Raw genomic sequence first — 18100 nt, forward strand, 5'->3', positions numbered from 1 at the left:
GCTGAACCTTTTGCCCTGATTTACTCATGTAGAGGAGTTCTCTAGACTGGTGGCTGCTCAGCCAGGAGGGCACTGTCACTTTCACATCTCTGAAAAATCCCTTTACCCAGGATTTTTCTCCTGGGAAACTGAGAAGCCTTGGAGAAAAAGGAAAACAATGATTATCTCATTTGCTTCTCCTGTGTTTTGCTCCTTTGGAAAGTGTTTGGAGATTGTTTACCCACAGGTGATTGTTTTGTTGGATTCTGCTGTGAGTTGTTTTGACTTATTGGCCAATCAGGGCCAGGCTGTGTCAGGACTCTGGAGAGAGTCATGTGTTTTCATTATTATCTTTTTAGCCTTCTGTAAGTATCCTTTCTGTATTATATAGTATAGTATTCTTTAATATAATATAGTATCATAAAATAATAAATTAGCCTTCTGAGAACGTGGAGTAGGATTCATCATTCCTTCGTTCGAACGTCGAGGCACAATACAACAGGGCACCCTGTACTTAGCCCCTTGTAGAGGAATACTGACAAGACATGCTGAACCACCTCTAGCAGTGAAAATCCTTAGGAGTCACCAGAGAGCATTAAACCTGGAGAAGAACAAACACCTGCTGCTAATGGAGAGGGCACAAAGAAAGATGATCTTACCCGAACAAAGCTGGCTGGAAACCAGCCCTCACTGTCCAGAATCCTCCCCCACCACCACTCCTTGTTGGTGGCATCCATTACTTCGATGACGTCGCCGGCCTTGAACCCCAGCTCCTGGTCGTCCATGGTGACGTGGTCCCAGAGGGCCTCTGCGTACACCACGCTGCCATCGCTGATGAGCTGCGGGCAGAGCGGGCACAGCGTCACTCCCTCCTGCCTGCCCCCAGCCCTGGCACCCGTCCTGCTGCCTCTGCACCCCCATGAGCAATGAGGAATGGCTGCACACACTATGGTTACCGCCATAAAAACATAAATTCTGGTATTTCATACTGCTGGCTTTGCCTCAGCCAGTAAACAAGGCTCAGTGGTACCTTGGTAGTGGTTGTGCTCTGGTGCTGCCAGTGCAGCTCTGCTTTGGAAAGCCTTGAAACAAAACCTTGAGCATCAATATTTAGAGACATACTTCAGAGTAAAAAGTTCTGGAACGGCCTGCCCAGGGAGGTGGTGGAGTCACCATCCCTGGATGTGTTTAAAAACAGGCTGGATGTGGCACTGGGTGCCAGGGTTTAGTTGAGGTGTTGGGGCTGGGTTGGACTCGGTGATCTTGAAGGTCTCTTCCAGCCCAGTCATCCTGTCAATTCTGTGAAAAAGCAGTCAGAGTCCTCAGAGCTGCTCTGGAATGGATAGAGCCTGAAGCCTGTAAGGTGGTTAAACATAGCACTTAAGATGCTTAAAATAAGACTCCTGTAGAGTTTTAAACAATTATACTGAGGAATAACAGTTATTTACTGATGGGGCCCACAGAGGCCCCACTCAAACAGGACCCCCAACAATCAAAAACCAAAACCAAAGCCGTGTGTCTGGAAGCTGCAAGGGGCTCTGAGCTCAGTGGTGCTGTGCCTGGAGCCATTGCTGACCGTTCCCACCTGAGCTGTGGGGGGCCAGGTAACACCTGGGTGCTGCTGCCGTGGTCTCTGAGGGCTGGGCCTGCTGGCCACCACAGCAGGAGTGCCTGACGCCACTGGTTCATCAGGTCAGAGCGTCCCTTGGATTTCAACAGCTCCAGAGCACACTCACAGAGTTCCCAGGGCCCGAGGGTACCTGGGACTGTCTGAACACCAAGGGTTTTCCCAAGAAGATGGAGTGCATACTGGAGTTCTGCTGAAAAGGACCTGGCATGGTGGAGTGACAGTGAAGGCCTGTTTTTCTCCAGGAAAATGGTGCAATGATGAATTATGGGAAGACAACAGGAAGACAGGATGGAAGGCACACAGCAGAAAGAGAAAAGCTGTAGGAAAGCCACTGTCCCTGGCAGGTCTCCCAGCTGTGCAGCTGTGACACCCCAGCACACAGGGCACCCACGCCCCTTGGCTGCTCAGTCACCCAGAGCTGTCCCCTGCTCTGGGTTACTGCTGCTGCCTCTCCACAAAGGAGACAGAGATGCACGTTGGAAAAGAATGTCAGCATCAGCATCAACTGAGTAAATCAGAAGAGGGCTAATGAGGCATTTGAAAGAAAATTGAAATGCAGTCTGCCTTTGGATAGCAAATGCCCCTTCACTGAACCAGAAACAGCTTAATGCAGTGTTTCCATTCTGACAGAAATAACAGGATGATGAGGAAGGAGAGGGTGAGAGGTTCCCACTTATCCACACAGCCAGTGTGCAGCCAGAGCTGGGTGGGATGCAGTGCACTGATGCTATGTGTGTCTCTGTGAAAGCAGGGGATGGATCCATGGGGCAGCAAAACCAAAAGGGTTATTGATGTATTAAAAACAACAGAAGTGCCTTAGAATGGTCATGTAGAAACCTCTCCCCCCAAAAAGGTGGTGGGATCAGCCCAAGTGAATCCACACTAATGCACTCAGGGTAGGAAATAAACAGGAGGAGCCCAAGCCCCCACTCCTCCTGGTGTGGAAGGAAAACTGGGATACAGCTGCCACCACAGCAAGGTGGTGGAATGATTCTCACAACTGGAGCGCTGCAGTGGGTGGCCACAAATCCTTCAGAAGGAGCAGGCATGGAAGGAGAGGCAGTGGGGGAAGCTGTATGTGAGGGAGCCTTTTGATGATGGTGATGACAGGGTTGAGGGTTCCCCCTCTGTTCTCTCTGGTGCCCAGTGACAGGACCCACAGGAAGAGCCGGAGCTGTGGCAGGGCAGGTTTAGGCTGGGTATCAGGAAAAGGTTCTTTCCCCAGAGGGTGGAGGGGCACTGAACAGGATCCCCAGGATCACAGCCCCAAGGCTGCCAGAGCTCAAGGAATGTCTGGACAACGCTGTCAGACACAGGGAGGAATTCTTGGGGTGTCTGTGCAGGGCCAGGAGCTGGATTTTGATGATCCTTGTGTGTCTCTTCCAACTCAAGATACTCCATGATTCTCTACATATATTTATCCATGAGCTGGATGAGGGGATTGAGTGCACTCTCAGTAATTTAGAGGTCTCAGCTTTTTAGCATAAAGCAGTGACAGCTAGAGTAGGGAAGAGAGTGTATGTAAAAGTGTATTTTTCCAGACTTGGCTATCAGATTTCAGCTCCAGAAGAGCAGCTGGGCCCTGGGTGAGGGCAGGTGTAGCCACTCTCACAAAGAGCTCTGCTGCTGCTTTGGGCAGCCCATTTGCACTGGGAGTGCAGGGAGTGGTGCCTGTGCAGACCACAGGCTGGGCCCAGCTCCTCCTGCTGCAGGGAGGTTCAGGGGGTGGCTGCAGCCCTGCTCCTGGCCAGCCCTGTGCAGGGGAGCTGATTAAACACTCAGATCTCACTCAGAGCTGGGCACACACTGGGTCACAGCAGCTGCTGCCAGGCCCTGCTGAGTTACACATCCCTGCCAGAAGGGATGGCTGCTGCTCAGGAGATGGGCAGGAGCTGCTGAACCTTCAGAAGAGTGGCATTCATCAGGCTTTTCAACACCCAAACTGTGACCAGCACATAGAGAACATGGCTCTTTCTCAGACAAAATACCTTCTCTGTGTGTTCAAATAGGGCAGCCTGGATGAGTGCTCTGAGTGTGATGGGCAGGCTGGCACACACTGTGGCCATTTGCAGAGAGAGATGAAGGGACTTCCTCTGGCACTGAGACAATCACACAAACAGAGAACTGATGATGTGAAGGCATTAATACCACACAGTACCACACTGTCACATCTTGGTGATGTGATGAGAAGAAAAGAGACCAAGCCTGACCCAGCATTCTCAGCACAGAGGGCTGGATAGCAAAGAGCCACACATGGTTCCACTCAGTCACTGAAATCCACAGGGCTGGGGAGGGAATCCTCAGCTGGTATTTTAATCCATCCATCAATATTAATACCTTACCTTTTCTCTATTCAACAACAGCCATACAGTGGATATGATTTGGAAAACACATGAAGTCACAACTGTGGGATCACCAGCCTGGCCAAACAGGCAGGCAAGACACTGCCAGTTCTCATGCAAAAGAATAAATAAAATACATCTGAACAACAGGCCAGGATTTGTTTAACTGACAACAAACACCACGTTTCTGGGGAGGGATGATCTATAAAGTATGAAATAAAGAGCAAAAAAATATTTCATCTGTTCATGGGATTATCTGAATGTGACACAGCAGCACTGAGCACACCTTCATGTGTTCAGGCTGACAGGCTCTGCCTGGCCCCTCCCTGCCCCACCTCCTGCTGTGCTGGCACCCCGGGGTGGGCAGGGGCAGAGCTGGGTGCTGAGCAGCTCAGGGCTCTGCTCCTCTCTGCCCCAGCCCAGGCTGTGCCTTTTGCTGTTATTTCCCACTGTACCCAGTCCAATTCCTAGGCAGAAATACCCACCACGCCCAGCCCAAGAGCCCCTCTCCCAGAGCAGGTGCTGTGGGGCAGCTCAGAGCAGGACTGGCATTCCCATGGCACAGGAGCACCCAGGGTGCCCCATGTCACTGCAGCAGGAGAGCTGCCCCAGCTGGGGGCAGAGCACTGCCCCATCCTGCCATCCTGCAAGCTGCCACGGGCAAAGAGGGGCAGTCAGGGAGAAAAATCATAGAGAAAGGATTCATGAAATCAAACCTGTTCTCCTGGAATCAGTGGCTGGCCTTGTCAAAGCCAGCATTTTGCAAGTTCCCATGTGAAAGCAACCCTGGTGTGAGCAGTTCATTAACATAACAATCTATTCCTGGGTAAAAAAAAAAACAACTTGCACCTGTATAAATTGGTTTTGCACTGTTAGATAGAAAAATAAAAACTATTATTTACAAACAACTTCCCTGCAGGTATAGAGAGTGTGAGTGACTAATCAATACAGGATAACAACTTGTTACTAACCAATAAAGTAATTGGCAAGAAAATTAGTGACTAACTGGAGTCCCACATGAGGTCTGTAACACTGTATGAAAAGGAGTGATGTGAATAAAGAATGGCCTTTTTCCACCATGAAGAAAATGGAGTCCTGTGTGATTTACTCCCATAGGACCCTCCTACCCCAGGAAGGATAAAACACACCAGCAGGCAAAAGGGTTTTGGCAAAATGTGTTTGAGGTGGCACCATCAACCAGCTCTGCAGAGGGAGCTCCTGGCTCCCAGAGGAGCTGGATGGAAGGGGATGCTCACCCCTGCCAAACACCTCCTCAGCTCAAAGGGCTCAGCTCACCACACTTTGATCTCTGTAATTAAAGCAAGGTTTGGAAAACAACTATTTATTTTCACATGAAACAACATTTCTGTGCTGGCTTTGTAATGTCAAGGACAACTCAGTACATGCTCTTGAAGAGGCCCCAACAAGTGTGTAGCAGAGAAAAGTTAGAGAATGCAAACCAGCCACCCCACAGCTGCTCTGCTCCTGCAGCTGGCAGTGGGGAAAACAATCAGAAATCAACTTCTTTACTTTGCTTATAAAAACATCTAACTTTGTAGACAGCAGCATTTGCAACCCAAAGGCAGCACTAGCCCAGATGTTTGAATCTGAAAATCCAGGGCAGCTCTGTTACTGCCCTGGCCTTTGTGTGCCCCAGCCCCAGGCTCCTGTTCCAGCTCTCCCTGCTGCAGGGGAAGGCACTGGGGAAGGCACTGGAGCTGAGGCCTTGGGGTGGCTCCCTAGAGCAGAGGCCAGACAAGATTCAGAGAATAAAGTGGGTATTTATTGAAGGCCTTCAAACAGGTTCACTTTGGGCAGTCAAAGCCTCCCAGGGGCTACACCCAAGGTGGACAATGGGCACCAGTTTTTCAAACAATTACGTTTGGTCCATTTACATATCAGGAGTAAATTCTCCAATTACAGCTTCAGCTAATTTACCCCCAGTTTGCTCCCCCCATTCACTTTTGTTTGTACTTTTGGGTCCTGAGGCTGTTGGGTGTCCTTGGGTTCCAGGCCCAGAGGGATTGTTTTGTGTGAGCAAAATGTGAAGGCAGTAACTAACACTGTGTATGGAGTTTGGAGTTATGCACTAATGCAGTACAGGATCTGAAAAATAGAAAAGCTAAAATCCTGAGGACTCAGGGCAGCTCCTCCCGTGGCACTGATGGATGGCTCCTCCAAGCAGTGTCTACACAGAGGCTGCCAAGGAGGAGGCACGGCCAGGGCTGTGCACAGAGCTGCCCCAAATGAAGTCCATCATGTGTGAGCAAACAGAGCTGGCATGCCAAGGCCCATGCCACGGGCTTGTTGGCATTGCAGCTCCTCGGTCCCTGTCTGTCTCAGGCTGGACACCTTGACATAATTACCTTGTATGTCCTGGTCTCGTTTGGACAGGACCTCCAGGCAGTATTAACAGAGATAAGAGATCTCAGCAATTTACAGAAGGAGGGATGAAGATGCCTTTAGGAAATATTTATCTTTGAGCTACTCGTTCCTATTTGAATAAAATTTGAATAGCTTTCTCTTGACAACACCAAGTACGCTGGATCATGCAGAGCCAAAAAATAAAGCCAGGAGCATCAAAAGAACTGGGAAAAGGGAAGATCGGGGAGAAGGTACCAATAGAATAGAATTTATTTTTTCAGCTCTGTGGCTCTAAAACAGACATGTTCCACAAAGAGCACCTGAACCCAGCCCTTCCTGGTGAGCTAAAATGGTTGCCATGAAGCCTGTGCTCATTCCTGACCCCCCCAACTTGTGTGGAACAGACTGAAGGTGAACTGGTCCAGCTCACCAAACATTTACGCCCTGCAGCAGTCCTGACCCCAGAGGCAAAGCCCTCCCACAGCTCCACTTCCTTCAGCAGTCACTTTGCTTCCAGAGCTTCTCCTCTGCCTCTCTCATGCAAGGTGCAGCAGACCTTGCAGTGAAAAAAAATTACTTTCACACATCTCCCAAAGTTGTGCTTCATGCACACAAATACTTATTTTCTGTGAATATGGGCAGAAGCAAAAGCTGGCCTCTGCCTTGAACTGAACCCATGGGATAGTTTTGAAATTGTCACAAAATTCCAAGAATGACCAGGTTGGAAGGAGCCTTCAAGATCATTGAGTCCAACCCAGCCCCAACCCCTCAGCTAAACCCTGGCACCCAGTGCCACATCCAGGCTTTGTTAAACACACCAGGGATGGTGACTGCACCACCTCCCTGGGCAGCCATTCCAGAACTTTATCACTCTTTCAGTAAAAAACTTTTTCCTGATATCCAACCTGTATTTCCCTTGGCACAGCTGGAGGCTGTGTGCTCTGGTTGTGTCAGTGCTGCTGGAGACAGAGCCCAGCCCCAGCTGAGCACAGGCACCTTTCAGGAGCTGTGCAGAGTGATGAGGGCACCCCTGAGTCTCCTTTTCTCCAGGGGAGCACCCCCAGCTCCCTCAGGGGCTCCTCTCAGGGTTTGTGTTCCCAGCCCCTCTCCAGCCTCGTTGCCTCCTCTGGATGTGCTCAGTGTCCCAAGGTCCTTCCCAAACTGAGGGCCCAGAGCTGGGCACAGCACTGGAGGTGTGACCCCACCAGTGCAGTACAGGGGCAGGGTGACCTCCCTGCCCCTGCTGGCCACACCATTCCTGATCCCGGCCAGGCTGCTGTTGGTCTTCTTAGCCACCAGGGCACACTGCTGTCCTGACAGCTTGCTCTTGCTTACTCTCAAAACTTTCAGCTTCACTGTCTAATGATGGGCAACAGAGATTAAATTTATCTCACGGAGCTTCTGCCATCTGAGCAGCAGGAAGGAGTTCTCTGGATGGGCTTTCCAGAGCATGTCCCCTCGTGGGGAGACAGGCACCCCAGGGAAGGGCTCATGTTCAGCACCTCTCTCAGCACGATGAGCTAACCCAGCCCCTGGGCTTGCTGTCTCCCCTCGCTGCCAGGCAGGAATTTGGGCTGCCTCTGCTAGACTGGGCTTGCTGCTGCCTGGCTGCAGGGTGCCAGAACCACCAGCCCAGCTCTGCAGGCACAGCAAACACTCCAGGGCTCCTTGCTGCATTCTGCCCTCCGTGCCAGTGTGCCAGGGGCACGTGTCCCCTCGTGGGCAGGCTCGTGTCACTGCTTCATTCACAGCCCACACACCGTGCCCCTGCCAAGCCATGCCCCTGGCATTTGCTGCCCTTTGCCTGCACTGTAAGCTGCATATTTTTCAACACAGATTTTTGAGACTGATTAAGGGTAGTGGAGGACTCTCAGGCATTTACCAAGCACTGCAGATCTCCATTCAAAATATTTTAATTTGACACTGATTCTCCTTAACAAATCTAAAATGTCAGTCAACAAAGATCTTAATCCAGCTAAGTGTGCTACACTGATATTCCACAGTGCTGCTTTTTTAATCAGTGCCTGTAGTTAAACTCCTCATGTGACATCCAGTACAGCTGCCTCCATTTACCAAACATTCAACATTTGTCATCACATTTATTTGCTAAGAACTATTTTCCACAAAACCATTATGACTGGCATTAATTACATTATTCCCTTTTATTTATATCATCTGAGTCCTGATTCCCCCTCAGAAGTGATTTAACCAGATGGGAAGGGGTGGAGGCTCCCCCTGCTAAAGGCAAGGAGAGGCTTTGAAATCTGCCTTTAGCAGGAGCAGGGACAGCCCCTGGGGGCAGGGCAGGGGCAGAGCTGTGCTTCGTGTTGAGTGGACCTGTGTGTGAGGAGTTTGGGCTGAGCAAGGGGTGCACATGCCCTGGGTGCCATTAAATGGGATCCTTCAAACCCCAGAGTGATGCAAGAACCTCCCAGCTCCTCACCTAAAACGGGGGAGCTGGTTATTACAACTGAAAACAACTTGAAAATTGCTTTCAACCATTTAGTTTTGGCTGAAATAACTCAGAAAAGTCCTTATGAAGGAGAGGGGACAGTCACCTGCAGCTGAGGAGGACACCTAAATCACCTTGACCCTGGCAGTTCCCCCAGGGCTCCAACCACCACTCTCCCATGTCAAGGGGGACTGCTAATTTGGGGAAATAAGATCCCTATGGTTTGGCATAAGGAAAAACCAGGAGCAAAGCCCTTCTCAAGCCTTCAGGTAACTCTGCAACAGGTTCTGTGTGTGTCACATTTCATAGCTGCACATTGCAGTAGCTGGTAACATGTACAGGAGGTAAAGCTGAAAAGCAGCTTCCATTTTAACCTGTCAAACAATTTTCCAGAGCTCATTTGTTGAAAATTCTGTATATAACACATTTATTTTCTGGTATAAGTGAAACGTATTTTCACTCTTTCTAAACAGGTAGATACAACACTGAGTGACAGGGTGACAAAATGGCAACAGAAATTCACATGTAACACAAACAATATCTAACATAAGTGACTGACTAAATGAGCTGCTCCTCAAGAAGGCCTTTGCAGACCTATTTAGGAAAACATCAGCCCTCTCCATCAGGGTCAGAAGCCCAAATATCAGGAATGACTCAGAAAGAGAGAGGAGAAGCAGGCAAGGCACAAAGAGCAGCATGAATCAAAGGTGGGAAGAGTTTCTAGGCCAGCACAAGCCAGACAGACCTTGAAGCTGCAGCAGAGACAGGTGGATGGAGGGTGGCCGTGAGCTGAAGGCTCACAAAAAGGCTCTTTCTAATCCAGGCTGCTGGGTGCCCAGTGAAATCAGATTTTTTGGGACAAAAGCAGGACCTTTTCCCTGTGGTGCATAATTAAACTGTGCCACCGGAAGCCCCACAGACAAGGTTGTGATTTTAAAAGGTGATTTAAAAAAAGATTAAGTAAATGTAAGTCCTTCAAGGACATTTAAACACATCCTGTCTGGATTCAGCCCACCAAGGACCTTAGACACACCTGGGAAGGGGCACAAGGCAAAGGGTCAGGCCATGCTTGCCTCTGCTCCTGAGCAGTGCCCAAGTCACAGGTAAAAGTGTCACTGGCTGGCCCCACAGACCTGGCATGAGGGTGACATTTATCTCACCCTTAGGGCATGAGGGTATAAAGAGCACAGAAGGAAGGAAATGCTGATTATCTGTATTACCCTCAGATACAAATTGTTCTTAAAACCAGCGAGGCCCGGAGCTGTTAACCTGGCAGGCACAGCTACATCCCATGAGGTGCAGCAACACTGGCATTCAGGTGGAAAATCAGCAGCTGCCAGCACAGTAATTACAGGGACATTAGGATGTCCCCTGGGGCAGGGCTGTTCCTGTCCTGGCTGGGACTCCTCAGCATTTCCACACTTTCAATAGAGCAGATCCCACACACTCCATCCTGCACCAGCAACCCTCACCAGGGACACACCTCTGGAGCAGCCATCCATCCCTACACATGGATGTCTGACTCCTGGCATGCATTTCTTTCCTCCTGAAAGGAGGATGAAAGTGCAGCCAGGGAAACCTGGCTGTCCAGATACTGCCTGGGAGAAAGAGTCCCTGAACACAGGTCACAGGAGCAGGCACGTGCCACATCCTCACTCAAAATGTCCAGAAAGCCCTTTGCAATTAAGAGCTCAAAGGACCTCAAAACCTTAAAGACACAAAACTTAAGTCATTCCAAAGCTCTAAATCAGCTTAAACAGCTTAAACTCATCTAAGGCCCTACAGTGTTTTAAGCATTTTAAACCCATCTAAAGCCTTAAAGTGGCTTAAGGAGCTTGAAATATTCTAAGGCTTAAAAGTGGTTTAAGATCTCTAACTTTTGGCTTAGGCACTCCTCTCCCACTCCTCACCCCAGCCAGCCCCAGTTACCCCAACCAGCCCAGTTAATGCCAGAACAGCACCTGGAAATTGTCCATGTGTCCTTCTCCTCCTTCCCTTGGTTTCAAAGACTGGAGAGGTGCAAGGCCTGGGGTTGAACCTCAGGCTGGAACAAGACTCTGACCTAGGGCTCACACTCTACAAAGTTGTTTGTGGCTTCTGGTTCCAGTTTGGCTGTAGATGAAAATTGTGTCAGACTGCCTGACTCCCCACTTGACCTCACCAAGAGTTTTGAAGTCTACACTCACTGCAGAGGATGAAGCAAAGCTGGTTACCACAATTTTTGCATTTTCTGATGCCCTGATTTTAACTGTGCAACCTGGGAATGGAAATGGCCCAGGATGTTTCTGTTTGGTTGTTCACACATTTAAGAGTGATTGCTGTTGCATCTTTTTTACACTGCCATTTCTCAGACACCCAAGTAAAAACTATTTTCATCATAAAATTGTATTTAATGCTACATTAACATATTTCTCTGTCACTTATGCTTTCCCCATTCTCCTCTTGCTGCAGGACTACCCTCTGTGCACTCCCACCAGCACATTTCCCTGGGATATTTCCTCTCTGCAGGACAGCTCCTGCTTCCACCACTTCTCTCATGATTTAATTCTGGAATTTTTCCTATCTACCTCCTCTTTTGCTTTCTCTTTCATCATTATTTCTTTGCACAAATGAGGATTATACTCCACAGATCCCACAGGATAATGTATCCAAACCAGTTCAGCTGTAGCTATTCTGCCACACAGATTTATTGAGGATAAATGCTGCATCCTGGCTCCTTGAAGATGGAAAGGAAAAGGAGCCAAGCAGGTCACAGGCTCTCTGCCTGCTGGTGACTTTTCCTCCAAAAGATACAGCAAGTTATGGAATTGCTTATAGCTTGAAGGCAAATTAACCTAAATTTGTTTTACAAATAAGGCTAAAGAAAACATTTAAAAGCAGATACCAATTGCATTGCTAACAAACCCTTCTGAATCATCCAAGTGTCAGCATCAAGCCCCAAACACAGTTCATGGCTTCCCTTTTCATGTGTGTGCATGAGCTAATTGCAATGGAACACACTGCAAAAACATGCTGAAATCATTTTTATTGCTCCTATCTCCTGTGAAAACATCTCCCCTGCATTAGACTGTGCCAAAGTCTGTCCAGCACTGGCAGGTGCTGGCAGGAGTGCTGGGCCAACAGATTGTTTATCAATTTCCATGACGTGGCTCTAAGATGTTCTCCCTGCCTCAAAGAACCATGCACAGTTCAGCATCCATTTTCTTTCTTCACTTTTTCCCTGCAGAGTTTTGGTGACATAAAACTTATAACTTCCACCATACCACCACCCACCATCCCCTGTCTGGTGATCTCTTTCCCATGGTACACACACTGGGCTAGATCCTTTCTTCACAGAACGAAGAACTGCTGTTTGTCCTATTGTTTGAAAATGGGGCAAAGGAAAATCTGAATAACAGATAGAGGAGAAGAACAAAAAAATACCTTGATAATGTCTCACTGTCAGGCAAAGTAGGCTGCATAAGCCTTTGTTTTTGGTTAGTATCTGTAAATATAAAACTGAGTAATTTCTTTTGTAGTCCCTGCAGAAAGTCCTTCAAGTTATGTACACCCTAGTAAAAAAAAAAAACAACAAAACCCACCTTTTCCTTTTGGAAGTGTCCTGTGCTAGGTAAAGAAAATGTTCAGGAAGCAGCAGCTTCCTGGGATTTCTGAGGCCCTGTACTATTCTGCTTTTGAATATATCCATTTTCTTCCTTTGCCTCACATCCACATCATCTGGATGAGGAGATTTAATGGCCTAAACAAAGCTAAGGCCTCGAACCAGAACCACACTCCTGTTTCCAAGAGCACATTGCAAACAAGTCCTCTGACTACAGGAGACCAAAGCAGCTGCTGCTCCTCCTGCAGGACAGGCCTTTGGTCCAGGCAGGAGATCCCACACCTCCTGGAGTGCACCAGTGCTCATTCATGTCACCCTGGCTCCCTGCACAGCCCTGGCACCAAGAGTCATGCCTGGAGTGATCCTGGCCACAGCTTTCAGCAGGACAAAGTGGTTTTGCAGAGGCAGCTCAGTTTCAGCTGAGCACGTTCTGGTAGGGCAGGCAGCGATGGGCTCCTGCCGTCCCCAGCACTCCTCTCTGGGCATCCAGGGCAGATCTTCTCACTTTGTAATTAGATTATGCTTATTATAACGAGTGCTGGCTCCTGGGCACTACAGGTGTGAACTGGGATGCTAAAAATACCAAGCCATGACTCCTTAGCAGCCTGTCTTTGCCTAATCTCCTGCTGGAACCATTTCATCTGGTGAGGTGAGGAAAGCTGAGTTGGGCTGAGAGATCCCTGTGTAGCTGCTTGGATTCACACAATGCCTATATCCAGTGGGTTTATTTCCATATAACATTTTCCACAGCACTGCAGATACTCCACATGCCAGGAAGGGACCAGATCATGGTTGAGAACAAGCACAAGCAGTGGAGCCCTGCTGTGCTTGTGCTGCTCAAAAACACTCAGGTACTGAGTGCTACAAACCAGCCCAGCTCAGCAGGAGACAGCAACTGATCCCATACCTGAGCTGATATCCCAAATGGATATCCTGGCCAAAGAACACATACAAAGATTCATATAAGACATAATTTTATTCCAGTTTGCAGCACACTCTGTAGTTAACAAGGCCAGTGACAGCATCAATAACAAGTACTCTCCCTCTAGAAATCTTTCTTTAACCTGTGTAATGTGTCTTCTTTTGTTGTGTGTTAATTTTTTTATTTTCTTTTAAATCAAAGCACTGGAAGGAGTAATTAAAAGTAATTGTTGATGGTATCATCCTAAATGCTTATTGTGTTTCTTATCTGGCCAGCTCATGCCTTGGATTCCAAGAATAAATCACAAAGACAGCAGATACCACATATCACCACAGAAAAGAGTTTAGCCTGGGAGAACAAATTAAGCAAAGATATAATCTAAAGCCCAGATCTCCCTTTGGAAATGATGTCTTGGTCTCGCTCCTGTTCACAGATCTTTGCTCTCATAAGGCTCAAAGCAGAGCAGAAGCAGAGCTCTTGCCTGTGAAATGTTCTGGTGAACTTGCCATGCAGGGGGCACAACCCTGTCCTTGTTGGGCTCAGGGAACAGCACATCCCTGTCTCTGTCCCTGCAGGGCTCAGGGAACCTCACATCCCTGTCTCTGTCCCTGCAGGGCTCAGGACACGTCCCTGTCCCTGTCCCTGTCTCAAAGAGCACCACAGGGCATGGGAAGAGTGCAGGCACAGCCTCCCTCTGCACCCAGGGATGAAGGAGGAGAAGGAGAAGGAGGAGGAGAAGGAGGAGGTGTCCAGTGGCCACACGAGGGCCTGGCTGCCATGCCCTGCTCCACAGCAGGAGCAGGGGGCATCAGGGAGCAGGGGGCTCCCCAGCTGCCCTGTCCCCCCTGCCCTGGCAGTGCTGCTCCCTCCCAGGGCTGTGGCCCCAGTGCCAGGGCAGGGCCTGGTGTTCAGGGAAGGCAATCCCAGCCCTTCTGCAGAGCTCTCCTGGCAAATAAGTGCACTGAGAGCAAACTAGAAAACCCACCAGGAATGTCAGAGCCTCCTCCCTCCCCCCAGCTCTCTCCTTCCCCACTGTCTTTCTGTCACCATCTACAGCTTCTGCACATGATTCAGGGATCTTTTACCAGCTCTGTTCTTCCTGGCCATTGCAGCTTCTTCAGCCAAGATGAGAGGCAGGACTGAATGAGTCACAGCTAACACCAGGCTGATTAACACTGGTCAACTGCAGCTTCCAGCTGAATGTATACAGCTGTAGAGGAAGCTGAGGAAGGAGGAAAGCACAGATGTCCCCATAACAAAACTCGACACAGATACTTCAGCATTAGTCAGGTATCAAGAATCTAAACAAGCATTGGAAAGAGGAAATCAAAATTCACCAAACATTAAGTGGAAAAATGTTCCCAGGCTCATAGCAGCCCAAGCTAACACCTGTGGCAGGCAGTATTGGAACATGTATTTCCAAAGGGTTCTCTGTAATCTTGATACTTTTCTGATCACAATTTTTAAATGCAAGACCAATTCTACTTTTTCTACTCCCAACTGTTCTGGTACAAAATTGTCCTAAGCAGGAGTAATGCAAACTGCCCCAAGCAGGGAAGGGAAAGGCAATTTCACCAGAGGGTACATTACCCTTTCCTATAACATACTTTTTTTCCTCACTGTCCTGCCCTCCCCAGAGTCCTGGAGAGAAACAATTCCTTTAGTCCTCTAGCAGTGAGCAGGTCTTCTGCTGCTGGGGAAAGCTGGGGCACTTTCCATCAGCAACTGCAATGCTCCATGCAGGAAGCATTGCAGCTCTGCACCCCAGAGGCACTGACTGCCCAACCTCACAGCATTCCTAGGCCTTCCCAGGTTTGATATTCCCAACCTAACAGAGCCTTCCAGCAAGCAGAGGAACAAGGCACCCCCAAACTGAGCATGCAGCAGTAGCAGAGGGCGAATTACTCCATCACCACAAGACCAGCTCCATGCTAACCAATTTGACAGGACACTTAATAAAAAGAAGTTCCTGACAAACTTCCCTGAAGTCCCTTCCTAGGCAGAGTGGAACAGGAAGCTACAGTCTCCAGTTCAGTGACAAAAGCTACCCAAGGAACATTTCAGGGACATGGCACCGAGCTGAACAAGAGCATGAGTCACTTGGTGCATCCAGGCTCAGCCTGGGTTGGCAGACACGAGTGCTCAGCTTCCCAGCTGCCCCACACAGCTTCCACATGCTGAGCCAAACCTGGGATTATGAAGGGAGCCCATCTCCAGCTCCTCCTCAGAGGATGCAGGCCCTGTGAACAACTGCTCTTCTCACCTAACATCAGGGGTTTTTTGCAGTATTTCAAGATACAGAGCAGGCACGACAGAAATCTAAACTCGCTGCAGGGGCTGCCACGATGCTGAGGCCTCTCACTGCTCCCACTGACGAGGGGTGGGAGCTTCTGAACCTCAAGCACTTTGAGAACCTGCTCAAACCTTGTACAGGATTTGCCCCCATAGGCAGCTGCCAAAAGCTTTCTGTCACTGACACCTATGAGCCCAAAGCTGTACTTTGGTCCCTCATGTGCCATTTGAAGACTGAGGCATACATTCCCATCACTCACTTGGCCTTTCCAAGAAACAATCCTTTTTCCACCTTATGCCATTCGGTTCTGATTCCTGTTGAAACCAAGACCTCAGTAAAGTTTAGAGGCAAGAGAAAACAGATTTGTTTGAAAGCTAAGTTGTGAGCTGTAGTTAGCTTTTGGGGTTTTTTAATAGTGACTTCAGAAAACGACATAGACTGAATGGTTTTGGTGGCTGTTATCACAATGGCTAGATAATAGAATTTATAGCCTAGTTTGAGATTTTTAATAATTCAGAACTGTTCATCTGCATAAGAGATTCCCAGAGAACTGCAGGGACCTGGGGCCTGCTGCTGCCCCACACCCAGAACTGCAAGAGAGAGTCCTCTCTCAGGGAAAAGACGTTCTGCACCTCAGGTGTGACAGAAAGGAGCTCCACAGGTACAAATTCCACTCTCTGCGTGCTAAAGTGACGTGGTTTTGTACGACACTGATGTATTACACAATCACAGTAATAACTGATACAGAGTACATCACTCATGATGACAGAGACAACACCACCATCCAGCCTTTCTCAACACCAGATCAGACTCCAGGAGCCATAAATATTCAGGTCTGAAAGAACTGCAGTAGCCTCAACCATTAGTGCCAGCAAACACAGTGCCCTTGTGAAAGCTGTACTTAAACTGCAGATTACCTAACACACAAAATGAAGGATCCTGCTGAATTTTAAGGGCTTGCATCTTTTGCAGTCTTCTGCACAAAAGCAAGCAGTGTCATTAAGCACAGTGCACCGTGCCTTCCTTTCCAGTCTGTCCTCCTCCAGGGATTGGTCTCCTCCAAGGCCATCGAGTCGAGGGTTGCTCCACTGGGGTGCCAGTGCCAAGTGTGGATGTGCTGTGCTGTGCAGGGCTGCTGGTAGCATCACAGGGGTGAGCAGGCCTGCGTGGGGCAGGCTGCCTCGCTGCCCTTTCCTCCTGGCCTTCCCCAGGAGCTCTGCTGGAGCTGCTGCCCCGCTGGGCAGGGCTGCCCCGGCCCGTGGGGAGCCAGGGGCCTGCAGGCAGTGTCCTGTGCCACGGCTGTGCCAGCCATTTTGATACATATAGCTGATAAGCACTGAGGTATCATAAAGGAAATGGGATTAAAGCCAGCAAAACCCTCCTCGCACACTGCTGCAGCGTTTATTCAGCCTGAATTCCTGATGGGCTCTATTAATCAATCTCTTTGGCTAATTGGGCATTACTCATGGCACAGCGCAGCGCTCACAGTGACAGAGCAGCGGAGGCGTTACAGGCTTCAGCTTTTACAGCAGGTGTTTACATGTAGCTGGTCCTTGTGTAAGGGCTCCTTACAGGATGGCTGTCCCTCTGCAAGCAAAGCAGCACCGCTTCGGGCTTCTCCAGGGCTCAGAAGGGCTGCGTGCAGGCACGGAATCGTCACGGCTAGGAATCAAGGCTGATTAGTGCCACGGAGAGGTTACAATTAAGCAGGCTGGCTCTGTTAGCTCTCTCCCTTTCTCTTGTTTACCTGGGATCCAAAGCGCAAGGCACAAGTGATGACAGGAGGAGAGTGAGCAGGGGAGCAGGGTGGGGAAGGAGCTCATGATTAAAAAACACGGAAGGAATGCTCTGAGACACACAGTCACCGTAACAGCAGACAAGCAGACCAGAGGCAGACAACGACAAGCTGACCTGCTGATTTGTTGCCCAGTCCTGGAAAGCCCCATGCACCACACCACTACCGGCAGTCCTCCTTCAGTGAAATGCCAAAAGAAACATCAGCACCACGTTGACGATGATGAGGAAGAGCAGGATGACAAAGACCACTACCCGCTGGGTCTCCGGGTTCATGTTGCAGCGGAGGAAAGTGTGAAGCGCACTCCATTTGTGCTTGCTTCTGTCGGGGACCTTTGCCATGGCTTCAGCCCCCAGGAGGAAAAAAAAAAAAAAAAAAAAAAGAAATAAAAAAGCCTAAGTGCCTGCCAGGGCAGGATGGGGCAGAGGGCTGTGAACGAAAGCTGTCTGCAGCTCGCAGGAGTCTGAAGGGCTCGGCACAGCCGCAGCACGTGTGCCGAACGCCCCCTCAGCTCAGGGCCAGCTCGGCAGCCGATCCCCGGGGCCCCGCGCCCGCCGTGCCCACGGAGCCGTCGCCATCGCTCCGGCAGGAGGAGGACACCGGGCTCCTGGTGGCGGAGCTCCGCAATCCGGCGGCGGTGTCGGCTTCCCAGAGAGCGGCGCCGCGATTCGCTGCGCTCCGTCTCCAGGATACACCGGGGCCTGGCAACGCGGAGCGCAGCC

General features: G+C 49.6%; 1 protein-coding gene across 3 annotated transcripts in view; it reads right to left on the reverse strand.

Annotated features, from left to right (window-relative positions):
• Positions 1-18100, reverse strand: part of ARHGEF4 (Rho guanine nucleotide exchange factor 4) — a 205676-nt gene that overhangs the window by 14407 nt on the left and 173169 nt on the right. For 2 of the 3 annotated variants that reach the window (XM_064435811.1, XM_064435812.1), the window contains one exon: positions 639-818. In XM_064435811.1, the coding sequence (XP_064291881.1) occupies positions 639-818 (180 nt within the window). Of the gene's footprint in view, positions 1-638; positions 819-17494; positions 17989-18100 lie in introns of those variants that run through there. The other variant, XM_064435813.1, reaches the window with a different exon arrangement.

Source organism: Passer domesticus, chromosome 11 (genome assembly GCF_036417665.1).
Source record: "Passer domesticus isolate bPasDom1 chromosome 11, bPasDom1.hap1, whole genome shotgun sequence".
In the NCBI taxonomy this organism is placed as follows: Eukaryota; Metazoa; Chordata; class Aves; order Passeriformes; family Passeridae; genus Passer; species Passer domesticus.